Below are 15,364 nucleotides of genomic sequence, written 5' to 3'. Positions count from 1 at the left end.
ATTTACTTTATCACAAGTAGGCTTACATTAACACTGCAATGAAGTTACTGTGAAAATCCTCTGGTCGCACACTCCGGCACCTGTTCGGGTCACACCAAGGGAGAATTTAACATGGCCAATGCACTTAATCAGCACGTCTTTTGGATTGTGGGAGAAAACCGGAGCATTCGGAGGAAACCCATGCAGACACCGGGAGGACGTGCAGAGTCTGCACAGCAACCCAAACCAGCAAATGAACCAGGGTCCCTGGTGCTGTGAGGCAGCAGTGCTAACCACTGTGCCGCAATTTGTGATAGGCTTCCTATTTTATCTGCACAACGACTAATTGCTTAAACACAATTACATCTCTCAGAAGGGAGGAAGATCTATTTTTATCCATCTTGATGACAGGCAAAAAGAAACCTTGCCCCTCTTCTCCCCAAAACCAGACATTTTAAATTTCGTAGAATTGATTGTTAAGGATGTGTCGGGTGAGAATAGTCGTGATGGAATATAACCACGCAGAAATAGATATAGTTAGAAATATAAACTTCATTTAATAGCTTGTCAATGGAAAGGTTCAACATTGTCGTGTGTATTCCAATGCATTAATGAAACACAGTTTAATTAATTTATTAGTGTCACAAGAACCCTTACATTAGCACTGCAAAGAAGTTCATGTGAAAATTGTTGATCCAGAAGGAACTCTTCCAGTGTAGGCAATAAAAAAAATCAAAACTTACTCCAACTTATAAATCAAAGGAAAGATTTAATAAAGAAACTTTATTACTCCAAACTCAAGGCCTCACGCTGGGCCTTTCCAAATAACCTTCCAATTCCCAACAGGTTCTTATTTATACTGAGTCAGCTGACCATCATATCATTCTGTCACTGGCTACATCGTTTATGGGGCCAGCTGACCCTTGTAACTTGTTATCATTGGATACATTACAACAGATGCAATATTATCACCAGTAAATTTCTAATGAAAATTCCCCAACATTCAAGGTTATGTACGAAGAACACAAGAAAGAGGAGTAAATCATATGGCTTATCCAGCCCGCTCTGCCATTCAATGAGATCACAGCTGATCTCTGGCCTCAGCTCCATTTACTTTCCTGCTCCCTTCCACCTATGATAATGTATTAATTGAAAATCCACATTATTCAATTCTGTTACTTTTGACCCTAGGTTCGCATTACAGGCTATGCTGAATTTGGAGCTACATTTGAAAACTCTCAATAACGCCCATAGAACTGGTATGAAAATAGTATGTGGAGATGCCAGCACTGAACTTGGGTGGGCACAGTAAGTCGTCTCACAACACCAGGTTAAAATTCAACAGGTTTATTTTGGTAGCACGAGCTTTCGGAGCGTTCCTCCATCAGGTGAGTGAATATTTGGGTTCATATACAGGGCATATATAGACACAGACTCAACTGCAAGACAATGGTTGGAATGCAAGTCTTAACAGGTAATCAAGTCTTTACAGGTACAGAAAACATGAGTGGGGAGAAGGTTAAGCACAGGTTAAGGTGTGAATTGTCTCAAGCCAGGACAGTTGATGAGATTGTGAGAGTCCAGGCAAATTGTGGGGGTTACAGGTAGTGGGACATGAACCCGAGGTTCTGGTCTGAAAACAGGATGAGGAAATCACACTGATACAGCCAAGCACTTTTCTGAAGTTGGGATCAAAGCATATTATGATTGAACAGTGGACATTTTACCCCAATTCTGTCCTCAAGCTGGAGCCCTTGGTACTAAATCTGAGTATTAAAAATGTAAACTTGCCCCTACCCGTGTGTCAGCATCCCTCATAATTTGCACAAATATTCACCAAGACTTTGAAAGAAAATCTGTATGTGCATTTATGGTTCCTGTCATCCGGAGGAAATTAATCCCAAAAGAAACTTTCTGGACAAGTTTGAAAAGTAGCCACACTGTAACCCCTCTCTGCAACGTAGAAAATCCTCAAATGTGACAAGTCTCACGGAGCCTTAATACCTGCATCTGAGGTTTAATGATAATCATGGGAATCTCCAGTGGCCTTGCTCACTAATATTCAGTGTACATGGCCTATATCAGTTGTGATCGCTGCAAGAGGCTGAGATGTTTCTGCATCAGCACTGGATAAAATAAGAAAAACAGATGTTCTTTAAGCTGCAGCCTCCAAGGAAAATAAGATCAAGAGATGCTATCATTATAATGTGACCTACTGAATTCAATGGAGTGGTGCCATCTCATAATGCCAACAGACTGGGATTTTTACAGCATTACTCCTTGATGTAAATGTATCATTTCATAAAATCACTACAATGCAGAAGAGGCTATTTGGCCCATCAAGTCTGCACCTCTTTCCCCCACCCTATTACCGCACACATTTACCATGGCTCATCCATCTAACTTACACACCTTGGGCCACTAAGGGACAATTTAGCATAGCCAGTCAGCCTATTCCACACATTTTGGACTACGGGAGGAAATCTGAGCACCCAGAGGAAACCCACACAGACGTGGAGAGAATGTGCAAATTCCACACAGACAGCCACCCAAGGCCAGAACCAAACCCGGGCCCCTGGATCTGTGAAGCAGCAGCAGTGCTAATCACTGTGCCACCGAGTCGTCCCCATTTGTGAGAATTCACAAGGCCTTTTATGCAAAAATGAACAATGGATTTTCCTTTTAGTTGATGAGGAAGTAACATGATTATGGGGGTGGAGATGAAAAGGAATTACGTAAAGCACAACTGGTACTATGCACACAATAAAAAAAGTTCAAAAACAAAAGAACTAATTCCTGGGTCAATCATTACTTTAAAATGTGGATCTTAACTGGCTGGTACAACAGTTGATTGTTTGTTCATTTCCCTTGAACCCACTTCTACTCTATGCAGGTGACGTGTGCTGTGTACTTACAATTTAAAAGGGACCTCTGCAAAGACTTGTGCTTTTAACAACTTTATACTGCTAGATAGGAAACTAAGTATTTTTCTTGATTTGATTTATTATTGTCACATTTATTGGGTTCCAGTGAAAAGTATTGTTTCATGCGTTCAGACAAAAACATACCATTCATAAAGCACACAGGAGGGAAGAAAAGGAGAGGGTATAGAATATTGTGTTGCAGTTACAAATAGGCTGCAGAGAAAGGTCAGCTTAATATACAATAAATTCATTCAAAAGTCTGAAGGCAGCAGGGAAGAAGTTGTTGTCAAGTTGGTTGGTACATGATCGCAGAACTTTGCATCTTTTTCCTGACGGAAGAAGGTGGAAGAGTAACATGTCTGGGTTACGTGGGGTCCTTGGTTACGCTGGCAGTGGGAAGTGTACGTAAAATCAACAGCTGGGAAATTGGTTTGCACGATGGACTGGGCTACGTTCACAACTCTGTCGTTTCTGGCGGTCTTGGTCAGAGCAGGAGTCACAGCAAGCTGTGATACATTCGGAAAGCTGAGAGTTGGCAAGGACGTGGATGGCACAGTGGTTAGTACTACTGCCTCAGCACCAGGGACCCGGGTTCAACTCCTGCCTTGGGTGCCTGTTTGTCTGGCATCTCCCCATGTCTGCGTGGGTTTCCTCCAGACGCTCTGGTTTCCTCCCACAGTCCAAAAGACGTGCTGGTTAATTGGCCATGCTAAATTCTCCCTTAGTGTCCCCGAACTGGTGCCGGAGTGTGGCGACTAGGGAATTTTCACCGTAATTTCAACGCAACGTGAATGTAGGCCTATTTGTGACACTAATAAACAAACAAATTTCTTTAGCCTCCTGAGAAAACAGAGGCATTATTGGGCTTTCTTAACTAGAGTGAACGCATGAAGGGACCAGGACAGGTTGTTGGTGACCTGAACACCTAGAAACTTGAAGCTCTTTTCATTTGTGGATGCTTTCTAAGTTAACTCTTCTTATCCCTGTGACTAAGAGTTTCCATTTTAACTCCATGATTAGAATCTTCCAGGGAACAAGAGGAGTTAATAAGAAAGACTCAGCAAGAACAATCCACAACCAATGGTTCCAGCTGGCAGCCTACACCAGCTGTGGCTGACTGCCAATGACGCCATTAACAAGGCTGTAATATAAACATAATCCACTGCCGATGGATTTAAAATATAAAATATCTCCAGCTACATGGAACACTTGTTTCTCAGATTTACTTTTCCCCATCTTTAAATTCTGCGTGTGCCACTCTGAAGGGAAACCGTTAAATGCAATTTGCACTGTGGGCGATTAGATTCTGCAGCCAACGACTGACGTACGGTACGACGCCCCCCTCGTGTTTTTATTCATTCACAGGATGTGGGGGTCACTGGCTGGCCAGCATTTATTGTTAGTCCCTAGCTGCCCTCCATTTCAGACAGTATTTGAGAATCACCCACTTTGTTGAGTGTCTGGAATACCCTGTAGGCCAGATCAAGTCAGGACAGTAGATTTCCTTCCCTAAAGTGAATTAGATGGGTTTTTTTTTCAAACAATTGACAATGGTTTCATGGTCATTAGATTTTAATTCCAGATTTTTATCGAATTCAAATTTCACCATCTATCACAACGTGATTCGAACCCAGGTCTCTGGATTAATAGTCCTGTGACAACACCACTTTGCCACTGCCTCTCTCATGGGTGTGGTGCAATATCAGCTGTAACATGGGAAAAGGGAAGAATAGGCAATTTAGCCCAGCGAACCTTAATGCCAGGGGATTTAGGTTTATTTACAGCCTTGGGTTGCCGTCTATGCGGAGTTTGCACTTACTCCCTGTCTGCACAGGTATCCTCTGAGTGCTCGGTTTCCTCCCACAATCCAAAGATGTGTAGGTTAGGTGAATCATAAAATGATCAATTGCCCCTTGGTGTCCAAAGGTGTGTAGGTTAGATGGATTAGTCATAAGAAGTGCACGGGGTGGGATTAGTTAAGATGCTCTTTTGGAGAGTCAGTGGGCTGAATAGCCTCCCTTCTGTACTTATGGAATTCAATGGAAAGCATTTCTTTGCCTTTGATCCCTATCCCTTGATATTTTTACCTAACAAAAATCCATCTGCTTGAAAATTACAATTAGCCCAATATCTGTGGCCTTCTGGGAGTGTCCCAGATTTACACCACCCTTTACGTGAAGTTTCCTGCTTCACTCCTGAACAAGATCCAGCTTCAATTTTAAGATCACGGTCCTCTGTTATCCACCATTCTAAAGTAAAAAGTCTGACAACACCAGGTTTTAGTCCAACCTATTTATTTGATAATATACTCACAAGCTTTCGAGGGGACTGCCTCTTCGTCAGGTGAATGGAGAGTTCTGTCAGAGGAGACCATTTCCGTATCTATCAAATTACTTTATTGGTTTAACAGTCTTGATGGCACATTATCATAATTTTGTTCTTCTTGTGAATTTGCATCGTACCCCTTTCCACGGCGTGTATATATTTCCTGCAGTTCAGTGACCAAAACTGAACACAGTACTGGAGATGGTGTCTGAATAAGGTTTTCTTTAACTAAACTGGGGCGGCATAATGGTTAGCACTGCTGCTTCATAGCTCCAGCGACCCAGGTTCGATCCCCAGCTTGGATCACTGTCTGTATGGAGTTTGCATATTCTCCCTGTGTCTGCATGGGTTTCTTCTGGTGCTCCGGTTTCCTCCCACAATCCAAAGACGTGCGGGTTAGGTGGATCAGCCATGCTAAATTGTCCCTTAGTATCAGGGAAACTAGTTTGGGTAAGTGCATGGGGTTATGGGGATAGGGCCTGAGTGAGATTGTGGTCAGTGCAGATTCAATGGGCTGAATGGCCTCCTTCTGCACTGTAGGATTCTATGATTCTAAATAATTTATACTGTGGGCATCACTGGCACCAACTGCCCTCTGAAATGGCTTAGTCACTCAAATAGGGCAATTATGGATGGGCAACAAATGCCTTGACAGTGATGGACATTTGTCATCCTTACCTGGTCTGCTGTACATGTGACTCCAGAACCGCAGCAATGTGGTTGACTCTCAACTGCCCTCTGAAATGGCCCAGCAAGCCACCGAGTTCAAGGGCAACTACGGGTGGGCAATAAACACTGGCCAGCCAGCTACGCCCATGTCCCATGAATGAACAAAAAAAAATTTTAAAAATCTTGCGGACAATGCATGCTCAATTAATGCTTCAAGCACCACATATTTTGATCACTAGCTGTAAAGAGGGTTTGTCACAATATGTCAACACCCTCTTTTGGCTGAAACCAAGTACTGCAATAGTAGAGCAATGAATAATCAAATATTTTTCATTGTTGACATAACAGATAAAATCATGAACAACTAAATTGATGCATCATCAACCTGGCACTGGCACCTGCAGATAGCACAGGGAAATTGTACTGACAACGCTTGTTACCATCCGGTTAGGGAAAAGTAATATTTTATTTAAAATAGACAAAATTTGAATCCCACGTATTTACAAAGAGAATAAAGCCACAAGATTACTAAATTTACAAGTAGAAGAACGTTTGATATACAAGAGTCAACAAAACAAACAATCAATGCTAACTACTGTGTACTCTTTAAAAAAAAGCAAAGTCAACATAACACACCACAACACTCAAGACTTCATCCAGGGCAAAACAGCCTGCCTGATTGGTACCCCCTGCACCTACATTAACGCCCTCCACCAAAGACACACAGTGGCAGAAAAACAAATAGAAAGGCATGCTGAATAACTGAAGTGAGGTGACAGAATGGCTGGGCTGAACGGTCTGTTTCCATGCAGGACATTTCATGTAATCCTTTATAACCTTTAAAATAAAGTTTGCTGTATCCTTGGAAAGGACAACTTCTCAGAAAACGAGGAAAGAGCAGGAGAATGAGACTAATTGCTCAGCTTTTCAAAGATGGCACAGCTATTGTACTTCCATGACGAATAAACCACAGATTTCCCATAGTCTAATGCATGCTTCTACAGCGCTGGTCGAGTACATAATAAAATTCTCCGCCTGCAGAGTTTCCACAGTCCCATTTAACAAATAATCAGGAAGGGACAATCCAGCTGTATTTCTCAGATTACAGAAAGCATACTTTGGGAGGAAATAGGCCATTCTAAAATCAAACACAGGAGCCTGCCTGATGGCAAAATCTACTGCTTCCAGCACAAAGGGATGGACTTCTTTGCGATGCACCAAAGAGAACTGGATTTTTATGAAGGAGAAATATAGGAAGGTTGAATCATCGAACTGAGGGTGGAGCGGTGGCACAGTGGTTAGCCACTGGAGTGTGGCGACTGAAGTTTATTTACTAGTCATAAATTGGTTTACATTAACACTGCAATGAAGTTACTGTGAAAATCCCCTAGTCGCCACACTTCAGCGTCTATTCGGGTACACGGTGGGAGAATTTAAGCCCATCGAGCCTGTACCGACAACAATCCCAATCATGCCCCCATCCCCATATGTTAGAATGTAACCAGTGACAACTTTATATTGGATGTTAGGTGACCAATGGGAACAAGATGCAAGATTAGTTGACCCAGTAAACCACGGAACCAATTGGAGTGATGTCATAGTCAGCTGACTCACTATAAATAAGGAACTATGTAGCATTGTGGAGAGCTTGGATTGGCCCAGGACAAGGCCGTGGGGATGGAGTAATGACGTGTCTTTATTAAGCCCTTTCCTTGATTTATAAATTGGAGTAAGTTTTGTTGTATTTTCATTAGTCACAATTCTACATAGTTCTTTACTTATAGTGAATCAGTTGGTCAGCTGACTATTCCATCACTCTGTAATTGGTTCCATGATTTACTGGGACAGCTGATCCTCACGTTTTGTTCTTATTGGTCACATTACATCCAATACAAAGTTATCACTGGTTACATTCCTTTTGGCCTTTTTTTAAAAAAAATTCAAAATAATTTAAGATAGCTGTCCTCCAGTATTCTTAATAACTTTCCAGTACGTGCACCCCTTTTAGTAAAGCAGTCGGATACCTGTAAATTTGCACTGACCCAGTTAAGTTTGGAAACTTCCTTGTTTTCCAATATTTGCTTAATGCCAGCCAAATCAATTCTTTATTTTTTTTCTCCACTACGCATTTTGCTGAGTGAACATTGTCCACATAACACTCAATTGGTACTTCCTTACCCGATGTGCCCATAAAAAATAATTCTATTAATGTGTCAGACAAATACACCCTTATAACCAACGCCTCCACTAACACTAGGGTTTCAGCTGCCAAAGTGTTTTTGACTACCCTTTTCGTTTTCTTTGCTTACCAGGCCAAGAGGCAACATTTTCCTTCCCTACCTACCAGCAACATTATGAATCCAGCACCACTTGAATGTCCATCTGGTAGACTGACACGTGAAGCATCACTAAACACAACCAATTTCATATCTTCTGGTTCTCCCTAGCGCTGGGAATTTAATTACAAACCGTAATCCCACGTGTTTGTTCTGCTGGTCCCCCGACATTAACGGGCATTTTACCATGGCCAATGCACCTAACCAGCACATAATTCGAATTGTGGGAGGAAACCGGAGCACCTGGAGGAAACCCACCCAGACAGGGGGAGGACGTGCAGACTCACAGACAGTGACCCAAGCTGGGAATTGAACCCAGGTCCCTGACATTGAGAGGCAGCAGTGCTAACCACTGTGCCACCATACGCCCAGTATTAATGTACGCCTACTTGTGACACTAATAAATAAACTTAAAACTGAAGAAGCAGATATGTAAGCCAGGTTTCGGAGGGGATTTCCAGTGTTCCATTCATTCATACTGGTTGGCTCAGTTTTAACTGAGGACAGCAAGCAACAATGAGCAACTTATTTAACAATTATTTGGTTAAATTTCAAGCAGAAGAAGCAACAAATCAGTCTGTCCGCTTCTCAATCCATTCAGCGCTGCACATCTGAGCATCAGTTGAACGCAACGTACAAACAGGGCTTAGCAGATCTTGAAGAGCCCTATGAAAGTGTTCAAATCTAAAAGGCTTTGAAGATGAATCAAACGTGAGTGAACACAATTGTAAAAAAGGCTCTCATGCCGAATATATAATATAAGATCAGTGAATCGTGATAAAAGAAACCTTTCTGCTCCCCTCCCCCCCAAATGCACTGAAAAATAATAAACTCTCAAAAGTTGAAATTAATACGATTTTAAGTGCTCTAATTAAACTTGCATTAAAACAAGTTCCTTGAGATGGAATGGAATCCCTACAGTGCAGAAGGAGGTTGTTTAGCTCACCAAGTCTCCACAATCCTACCCAGGCTCTATCCCCATAACCCCATGCTTCTATCCTAGCTAGCACCCCCCCACCCCGTTACTAAGGGGCATTTTACCATGGCCAATGCACCTAACCCGCACATCTTTGGACTGTGGGAGGAAACAGGAGCACCTGGAGCAAACCCATGCAGATACGGGGAGAACGTGCAAATTCCACGCAGACAGTGGCCCCAGGCTGGGACTTGAACTCGGGTTCCTGGCGCTGTGAAGCAGCAGTGCTAACCCCTGTGCCACTTGTGTTTTTAATAAAGAGCAAATTCTGTTCGCACTGTTGGAAATGGAAATACAGAAGGTGGGGTGCAACATATGCGGAGCTGGGGAAAACCAAACGCTCATGAGATCATACCCGAATCTCCAGGTGTGAATTTTTTTTTCCAGCAGCTTTAATGCACTCCTGGTCCAACAGAAAGACTGTGTTGGACATTTACAGTTAGGTAGTTAGTTGTAAACTTGTGAAAACACTGATTTGTTTCTAATTAAGTGACCAGGTCAGTCTTTTGAGTTCATTCCTCCCTTTTCAACAGTCTCACCTCCTGCCATGTACCACAAAGTGCCCTGTCTCAGCTAGCTGCACTCTCACAGAATTCCTACTGTGCAAGTGGTGGCCATCTGGCCCATCGAGCCTGCACCGACAACTCTGCAGGCCTGAGATATCCTCGCAACACCACATATTTACTCTGCCAATCCCCCTGATATTAAGGAGTAATTTACCAAGGCCAATCCACCTAACCCACGCATCTTTGGACTTCTTTTGAAGGGAGCGCCCAGAGGAAACCCATACCGACACAGGAGAATATTGCAATCTGTTGGTTCAAATAAAAACTTGAACACAAAGATTTAGGTTAACATTCTAGTGCAGCAGTGAGGGAGTGCTGCATTGTCAGAGGTATCATATTTGGCTTTAAGTAGGCACAATTCCAGCAAGGACTCAGCAGGCATTCAACAAAGTTCCATTTAAGAGGTTGTTAACAAAAGTAAGGATGCATTGAATTGCAACCAACGTAAAATCCCTACAGTGCAGAAGGAGGCCATTCAGCCCTTCAGATCTGCACCAACCACAATCCCACCCAGGCTCTATCCCCATAACCACACATATTTACCCTAGCTAGTCCCTCACAGGGGCAATTTAGCACCTAACCATCAATCAACCTAACCCGCACATCTTTGAACTGTGGGAGGAAACTGAAGCACCTGGAGAAAACCCACGCAGACATGAGGAGAATGTGCAAACTCCACACAGACAGTCACCTAAACCAAGAATCAAACCCAGGTCCCTGGCGCTGTGAGGCTGCAGTGCTAACCACCATGCTATCCCCACGGTGACTGGAATAGAGAATTGACAATGAGTAGTGGAGCCCAGGGAGTTTTACTGGGGCAAAAGCTTTTCATTACATTTATAAATGGCTTGGACTCGGGAAGCCCATTTGGCCCTTCGAGCTTGGTCAGCATGGTCTTGGCTGATCTTCTATTTCAACACCATACTCCAGCGCTCTCCCCATACCCCTTCGCACCATTAAGTTAAAGTAGTGCAGTAAATGGAAGGGATATTGATGGATTAATTAAATGGGCAAAACTGAGTTTATCCAGCACTTTCTCTTTTTATTTCAGATTTCCAGCATCCACAGCATTCTACTTTTATTCACAGATTTTTGTTAAATTAGAGTAACAGAGACAAACTGCAAGGATAAAGTACATACCAGCTATGATCCGATTTAACAAATGGAGATTGGAGGAGCTGAATGGCCTACACCTGTTCCTATGCATAATAGATTGCCTTATAAACAGGGCAGAGAAATTCAAAACACAACACCTTCAACTCATCAAGCTAAATAGGACATGTGTTCAACCCCAGAAGAGAAATTAGAAAGGAGAATTTGCCATCTAATATCTTTGTGCTGGGAACAGATGTACAAAGAAGATAGAAAGGATACAAAACAATACCAAGCTTATCCTTGCACTAACAAAAATCTAATGTGTCTCAAAATATATAGAAAATAAAGTGTGGATTCCATTATGGAATATTTTTCTCATCAGCTTTAGGAACAATGTTAGAACAAAAGTCATCTTTTCATGTAGGCTAAAAGCGTGCAAGAGCATTTTAACACTCAATAAAACAGTTTCCCCCCCCACCCCCCTCCTGTCACAACTGCAATCTCAAGGATTTAAAAATTAAAATACACACATTCTGCTAATTCCAACTATTACTAGTTTGGTGAAACACAGAGATGGATGTGGAGAGAGTCACGGAGGTTTATAGCATGGAAAGAGGCCCTTCGACCCAACTTATCCATCCTGTCCTTTTTTTTAAACCACTAAGCTAGTCCCAATTGCCCACGTTTGACCCATATCCCTCTACCCATCTTACCCATATAACTGTCAAAACATTTTTTAAAAGACAAAATTGTACCTGCCCTATACTACCTCTGGCACGAATACTCCTGTCTCACTGGCAAAGCAATTGCATCAACAAATTTGCTACCTGATGTGGCGAGAGATGTTTCAGTCTCCAATTGAAGACTACTTGGAGAATAATACAGACGTAAAACACTTGCATATGATGGATTTACAAAGCAGCCAGAGAGGGATAAGCAACTTCAAGCATGACCTCATAACATTATAGATCTGTCACATGACAATGTGATACTTACTTATCCAATAAAACTTGTCAAATCACTTACATAAAATCATTTTTACAAACAGCATTAATTGCTGAAATCTCACTGCGGTGCCATCTTACTTTATAACGCATTTACTTTTTTTTAAATTTAAAACTACCAAAAACATTTCCATCAGCTATGATTTAACAGGGCAGTACAGTGACGAGTTGGCACTGAAACAGTCCAAAGCTAAAGTCAGCCTTGCTCTTGATACAGCACAGATAACAATAACGTGTAAAAAATGTAAAACTACTGCTCACCACGCCTGGGAAGATTTTTTGGAGTTTCTCCACAGCGGCTAGTGCTTTAGGTTTCCCACCATCCAGGCAATCTTCAAACTCGTACAATGACTGACGCACGGGGTTAGAATAGGACACCTTTGCATTGTCTACAAAGGTGATCTGCCTTACTCCCCAACCCTACAAGAAGAACGAGGACAAGTTATTTCAGAAGCAACTCAATCTAGTCCTGGAATTTTTTTTTTTACACACACCTGGAGTTTCCGATTGTTGGTACTATAGCATTGAGTGTACTAACTTCACAATGACTCCAGTGGGCCAGTTCACATCAACTTCTCAAGCGCAATTAGGAATGGCTGATAAAGTTTATTGATTCGTCACAAGTAGCTGAATGAATGAACGCAATGAAGTTACTGTGAAAATCCCCTAGTTGCCACACTCCAGTGCCTCTTCAGGTACACTGAGGAAGAATTTAGCACAGCCAATGCACCTAACCAGCACGTCTTTTGGACTGCAGGAGGAAACCGGAGCACCCGGAGGAAACCAGCAGACAAGAGAACGTGTAGGCTTCAGATAGTGACCCAAACTGGGAATCGAACACAGGTCCCTGGTGCTGTGAGGCAGCAATGTTGACCACGTGTTGAGATTATTGAACATTTGGAACAGGTTGTTATTCAATGTGGTAAATACTAATTCCACTGAAGCATTCAAAAGGGAGCACATCTATTTCTGCTCAACCAGTTTGTAAAAGGATCGGGAAAAAAAAATCAGCTGGTTAGGCTAAATAGTTTTCTCCATTGTTACTGCGGATTTTGATGAAATGTATTTACTTTCTGTCCATCCATTATAAGGACATCACGGGGAACCCTATCAAAATGTCTCCTTCAGGCTCGGATAGAAAGCCAGTGTGAAGCTCCCCAGCTCCACAGATCAGTTTTCTCTCCAGATTTTGAGCCTTTTAGTCCAAATATAATGAGTGGGTGTGATCTGCACTATCACTCTGGCAAGGCGGAGCCTCAAAGAGCCAGCAAGACTGACCCCATGGAGATGGGGGCATCATTCAAAAGGAAAATGGTTACCATTGCATCCACTATTTCTAGGGGCCTACTCTGGGATGCAGAGCATCAGACCCTGGGGACTTATTGGCCCCCATCAGAACAAAAGGTTAACTGCCCCACACCCCAATGGACGTATCAGAGGCTTCTCAATAAATATAACAATAATAATTCAATATCCTGATCCTGCCCCCTACCCATATCCCTTGATCTCTTTAGCCCCAAATTTCAACTTGTAATTGCAATAAATGTGGTTTGTGCTGAAACATGTGCTCTTTTAAAAAAATTCAAACTGGATAAGAAAACTCCCTTACCATTAGGGTCCGCGCTACGTTGCAGCCCAGTGTCCCAGCTCCAAGCAGCAAGCACCGAGTAGTCACAACATTTTCCAGGCCAAGGGTTGGTACCAGACGCCAACGCATTAATTTAAGATTGAGATCAACCGATGACTCAGCCAGTCTTCAACAGAAGAGAAAAACAATAATATATCTGCCGAATTCAGAAAAAAAATCTTACTGAAGCATTGCAACCTACTTCTTATGAATAGTCATACATATTTAACAGAAAGCATAATTCCTATTTTTTTGTTTTAAATATTGACATGCACATAAAGAATTTTTTCCCCCAAGTGGCGACGGTCAGCTAAAATAAAGATGTGGCCATTTCAAAAGCCTCAATTTACAATATTAAATTTACCACACTTATGCAAATTAATCAAAATGTCACATTTAAGACCATTCCCACAGATGTGCACTGAGATAAAGATTACTCATTAATCTCCCTGCTGTCCTTGTCCATTGATGTGATATTTTTAATAAACTTTTTATTTTCAGGATTATGTAACTCAAAGGTAGTTTCCCCAACAATATTGCAGAATCATAGAATCCCCACAGTGCAGAAAGAGGCCATTCGGCCCATTGTGCCTGCACTGACAGCAATCTCACCCAGGCCCTATTCACTGTAATCCCATGTATTTACCCTCCTAATCCCCCTGACACTAAAGGGCAATTTAGCATGATCAATCCACTTAAGCTGCACAGTGGGAGGAAACAGGAGCACAAGCAAGAAATCTATGCAGTGACGGGGAGAATGTGCAAAGTCCACACAGACAATGATCCAAGGCCAGAATTGAACATGGGTCCTTGGCTCTGAGGCAACAGTGTTAACCACTGTGCCACCATGCCACCTCCTATTTTGGTAAGAAACTCAAAGATATACAATGTGTACAATTTTCCAACAACATTTAGGAAAATAAAGTCTAATTTTACTCCAATTTAAATTATGTCAAAATATGTTAAGTTAATTTGATCATGGATAGTCTGCCATTCATTACTTTGCCCATTGGCAAAACGGTGGCCAAAAATTGAATAAAATCACAAAAAATTCTGATTTGTACAAGTTAGCAAGAGTGCATTGGAAAGGGGTTACACAACATGTATGTGGAGAGCAAAAAGGATCAATGTTGGGGCCGCAACTACTAATGATCAGCATTAGTGACTTGGATGAAGGAACCAAGTATTTTGTAGTTGAATTTGCTGATGATACAAAGATAGGTAGGAAAACAAGCCGAGAAGAGGATACAAAGGGTCTGCAGAGAGACTTGGATCGAGTACGTGAACGAGCAAAGAAAATCGGCAGATGGAAGTCCAATTTAAAGCTTATTTATTAGTGTCACAAGTAGACTTACATTAATAGGGAATTGAGATCAATTTAGCATGGTCAATGCACCCATGTTTTTCAGACAATAGGAGGAAACCGGAGCACCCGGAGGAAACGCACGCAGTCTCCAGGAGAACATGCAGATTCCACGCAGACAGTAACCCAAGCCGGGAATCCAGCCCGGTCCTTGGCATTGTGAGGCAGCAGTGCTAACCACTGTACTGCCCCAATATGGGAAACTGTAAAGTTGTCCACTTGGACAAGAATAGAAAAACAGAACATTACTTAAATGGTGAGACTACAAAGTGATCTGGGTGTCTCTGTACATGAATGTCATTGTTAGCCTGCAGATAAAGTAATTAGGAAGGCAAATTGAAATGTTGGCCTTTATTGCAAGATTGATGGGAATCTAAAAGCAAGGCGGTCTGGCTACAACCGTACAAGGCAGTCATGAGACTGTGTCCGGAGTAGTGTATACAATTTTTGTCTACTTACTTAAGGATAAACTTGCAGTGGAAGCAGTTCAGAAAAACTTC

The 15,364-nt window shown here is 42.2% G+C and overlaps 1 protein-coding gene across 1 annotated transcript in view; it reads right to left on the bottom strand.

Moving 5' to 3' along the window:
* The window catches only part of atg7 (ATG7 autophagy related 7 homolog (S. cerevisiae)), a 142,397-nt gene that overhangs the window by 107,133 nt on the left and 19,900 nt on the right, over positions 1-15,364 (bottom strand). Inside the window, exons 10-11 of the mRNA XM_080181948.1 lie at positions 13,484-13,628; positions 12,136-12,294 (exon numbers count right to left, since the gene is read on the bottom strand). Coding sequence (XP_080038074.1) covers positions 12,136-12,294; positions 13,484-13,628 — 304 coding nt within the window. The remainder of the gene's footprint in view (positions 1-12,135; positions 12,295-13,483; positions 13,629-15,364) is intronic.

This window comes from Carcharhinus amblyrhynchos, chromosome 3, assembly GCF_965287045.1.
Source record: "Carcharhinus amblyrhynchos chromosome 3, sCarAmb.v2.hapA, whole genome shotgun sequence".
Lineage (NCBI taxonomy): Eukaryota > Metazoa > Chordata > Chondrichthyes > Carcharhiniformes > Carcharhinidae > Carcharhinus > Carcharhinus amblyrhynchos.
This window is presented reverse-complemented; position numbering and strand designations above follow the sequence as displayed.